The following is a 4330-nucleotide window of genomic DNA, read 5'->3' on the forward strand; positions in this document are numbered from 1 at the left end:
TAAGACTCTGATGGAAGGGATTAATGGACAGACATATACCATAGTCCCCATGATCATAGCCGACATCTACAAGGCTCTGGAGCACTGTCAAAGAGGAGTCAAGCATTTTGAGGGTTGTAATTTGTTGCTACAGTTATGGTTGTTGGAGCATTTCCAAAAGGGTCGCTATCATCAAGAATTTCCGCGAAGGGCTTGGAACGACCATATTGCCTTCCATCACCCTAAGCAGATGACCTACATTCAAGACAGATTTGCTCATCCAAAAAGTGCCAAGGAATGGGTAGAGTTCTTCGACAATCTGACCGAGGAACAGGTGTATTGGATGTTTGAATGGTTCCCAACAGACGAGTTTATTATCAGGTCCAGGGATGCTCCGCACTTGGTGCTGATCGGGTTGAGAGGGATATACCCATTGTCCCTATGTGAGTTATGAGGCAATCAGGCAGAAAACAGGTTGTACCAAGGGTTGTCAAAGTGAGTCATTTCAGGGCAGACTTCCAAGATGATGATGTCCCTTACAGATGGCAAGCTCAGCACATGTGGCACTACAAAATCATTGTGGAGAGAAGCATTGTTGAGATAGAAAGGTATCATGCAGGGTGCAAGCCTTTTTACCTGGCATGGTTGGAGGACAATTTGAAAGGAATGGTGACACTAGGGACCGGTCGAGGGAATAGAATCATAGATGAGGAAGCTGAAGCTCAAGTCAAATACAACAGGTTGCACAAGAAGGTCCACGACTCTAAGAATAAGCACCGAAAAATACATGAGAGGAATGTGATGTTGATCGATGAGTGGAAAGAAATGGCAGTCACTTCCAACAGAAAATTGGAATACTTGGAGCCAGGAATAGTGGAGATGGAAGGAAAAGTCATAAAGAGGATTGAAAATTACCAGAACGCTAAAGAAGCTGAAGGAGGACATCTGGCCAGAGCCTACTTGCTGCTGGGACTGCGCGAGCTGGGGGATCTACATGATGGAGTTCGGAAGATCAAATCTGGGGAAGGTCCTTCTGGGACCAAATAGGCTAGATTTACTTGCTTTTCCTAAAATGTAATAAGCCAAGTGCTAGTAGTGACTTATTTTATTATTATCTTAGTGTCGTTTTGGGATTCGTCTATTTTTATATATTATGAAATGAAGGATTTATTGGCATTCAAAGTTCTCCGAATCTATTTGTCACTAGGCCTACCTCTGGCACAACGAGGTTCCCAAAGTATGGCACGAATTTACATTCCTGCAATATGTGTTTAAATACTATACACATTTCAGGATCCTCACTCACTTGTTACCTTTTTTTGCTTATTTCTTATTGTTATTCCCATCCCCTTAGGTTGGTTCACTCATACTAGCCTCATCAGCATATCATACTAGATCCAGAGGCCCTCCACCTCCTCCTCCTCCAAGGAACACAAAGGGCAAAAGAAAGACAAAGATGGATGACTTGAGCGGAATTTGAAAGGAAAATGTTGAGAATGCAGAGACTTCAGATGGTCGTAGTACTCCGGCCCCGAATGACCTAGTTTTGAGACAGGAACAAAAGATACTAGAACTGCAAGGAGAACTTGAGCAAGTCTGCAACTTAGCAAACCTGTCACTACCCTCAATGTCCCTGATATCCACCAACAAACCACAAAGAACCCAACACCTCCTCAGAACGCCCAAAATCCTACCGCGCCAAATCAATACACAACTTCACCCCAAAATATCAATCGGCTGCCAATACCAACTCCACCTCAACATCATCATCAACCAATTCAGTACCCACCAACCACCACTTACCATACTCCCCAAAACACACAACCCATTCCCGATCCACAAAACTCCACCAATGACCATCACTACACCCAAGTTCTTGGCACCCATCAAAGCAATCCCATATATGTGGAAACTATACCTCATTCTACCCAACCAATCTCCTGTGCACCAAAATTCTTTGAGAAGGACCTGCTCATTAAGAACATGGCTAAAGAACTCAAGAAGTTAACAAGCCGAGTTCAAGGTGTTGAAGGCGACAGAGGAATAGAGGGTTTGAATTATGAAGATCTGTGCATACAGCCAGATATCGAACTGCCAGAAAGGTACAAACCTCCCAAGTTCGAAATATTCAATGGTACAGGTGATCCCAGTGTTCATCTAAGGACCTATTATGACAAGCTTGTCAGGGTCGGGAAAGACGAAAAGATCCGAATGAAGCTCTTTATAAGGAGTCGTACTAGGGACGCTTTGTCTTGGTATATTAGGCAAAATCCCAAGAAATGGTCCAATTGGGTTAGCATTGCATCGGATTTCATGGACCGGTTCAGGTTCAACACAAAGAATACACCGGATGTCTTCTACATTCAAAATCTTAAGAAGAAACCTACTGAGACTTTCTGTGAGTACGCTACTCATTGGAGGTCAGAAGCAGCCAAGGACAGGCCCGCTTTGGATGAAGAACAGATGAATAATTTCTTCGTCAGGGCACAGGATCCAAACTATTATGAGAGGTTGATATTTATTGAAAACCACAAGTCCTCTAACATCATCAAACTCGGAGAAAAGATCGAGGAAGGAATCAAAAGCGGGATGGTAACAAACTTCGAGGCCTTGCAATCCACGAATAAGGCACTACAATCAGGTGGCATATCGAAGAAGAGAGATATTGGGGCGGTAATGGTATCCCAGGGCCCAAATTCTCCACTTATATATCAAATACCTCCACCCACATACCAAGCATCACCGCCTACATATCAACCTTCATCTCCCAGATATTCTCAACTAGCCACTGTCCATCACACCTATAATTCCCAACCATATCACTTCCAATCACCACCAGCTCGCCAAAATTATCCAAGACCAAGATCCAATATCGACCGCAACCCACCCAGACAACATATCACCATTGTTGAGCACATCGACCAACTGTATGAAAGGTTAAAAGCCGAAGGTTACGTCACTCATGTTCCCGCTGTGACATTAGAAAATCCATCCCAATAGGTCAATCCGAACAAAACTTGTGCATCCCAAGGGATCGATCGGGCTCATTCGGAAAGGCGATGACTTTAAGGTTGCAGTCATACTTACTCCTGTTATGGTTCAGACTCAGGCACCAATTGATGTTGAGGTAACTGCATCAGTTCCATTTGAGGTGAAAGTGGCTCCGCCCGTAGCCACCTCCACTCCATTTGAAGTATAAGTGGTCACACCTTTTACTATGACAGTATCAACTACACCCCTATTCAACTCAAAAATAATACCTTAAGATTATATTGCCGAGGCTCGGCGGAAATGGAAAGCCAAGGTAGAGGAATCTGATGCTGCCCAAGGGATAACTAGAACTAGAAGAGTCTATACACCTGAACACCTAGGGGGTTCGAGTAAGGAGGCCACTCCTAGGCATCCTATCATTAAGACCGGGTTGGATGACATGTGGAGGAAAGTACAGGCAAAGGAGTATTCCGTTGTTGACCACCTGAACAAAGTCCCTACTTAGATATCTATCTTGTCACTATTCCAAAATTCAGAGGCACACAAGAACGCTTTGATGAAAGTACTGAGCGAGGCTTATGTACCCAATAACATCACTGGTGGAGAAATGACCAACATGGTCAGTCAACTACTGGAGAGCCATAAGATTATCTTCCACGAAGATGAGCTGCCGCCCGAAGGTTTGAATCTCAATCGAGCACTGCATATCACGGTACAATTTGAAGATAAGTTCATTGCTAGGGTTTTGGTTGATGGAGGTTCGAGCCTAAATATTTGTCCATTGGACACCTTGAAAAGGTTGGACAAATGTTTCCATGAAATACGGGCAGGAAGCATGAATGTGAAGGCTTTTGATAGGTCCTAGAGGGCCACGATCAGAGATATCAACCTTTGCTTGCAGATGAGGCCAATTTGGTTCGACGTTGAATTCCAAGTGCTTGACATACCAGCCTCATATAATCTTTTATTGGGCCGACCATGGATCCATGCTATTGGAGCCGTGCCTTCTACAATACATCAAGTCGTGAAGTTTGAATGGAACCTCCAGGAAGTAATCATTCACGGAGATGGAATTAACCCCATCTACACTAGTCAAACCATCTCGGCCATTAGACATTGAAGAAGGCTAGGAGGGGAAACCTATCATCACATCAAGCGAGTCAATGTCGTCGAGAAGGATAAGTGGTGGAGTAACAAAATGGAAAGCATACTAGCATGGTCCAGATACGAACTCGACAAAGGGTTGGGAAAGAACCTCCAAGGTATCACCAAGCCAATACAGCTGAAAAGTCATGGTACCACTTTTGGTCTCGGATACCATTACATATGGCAAGAGTACAGGAATTGGTCGCCTCCATGG

At 44.1% G+C, this 4330-nt stretch overlaps 1 protein-coding gene across 1 annotated transcript; it reads left to right on the top strand.

Annotated features, from left to right (window-relative positions):
- The first annotated feature begins 1962 nt into the window (after window positions 1-1962).
- On the top strand, window positions 1963-3178 carry LOC138883807 (uncharacterized). The gene is made up of 2 exons (XM_070164520.1): window positions 1963-2652; window positions 3083-3178. Exons 1-2 carry the CDS (start codon window positions 1963-1965, stop codon window positions 3176-3178), a joined length of 786 nt encoding a protein of 261 aa, XP_070020621.1.
- Window positions 3179-4330: the final 1152 nt, after the last annotated feature.

Source organism: Nicotiana sylvestris, chromosome 12 (genome assembly GCF_000393655.2).
Source record: "Nicotiana sylvestris chromosome 12, ASM39365v2, whole genome shotgun sequence".
NCBI lineage: Eukaryota > Viridiplantae > Streptophyta > Magnoliopsida > Solanales > Solanaceae > Nicotiana > Nicotiana sylvestris.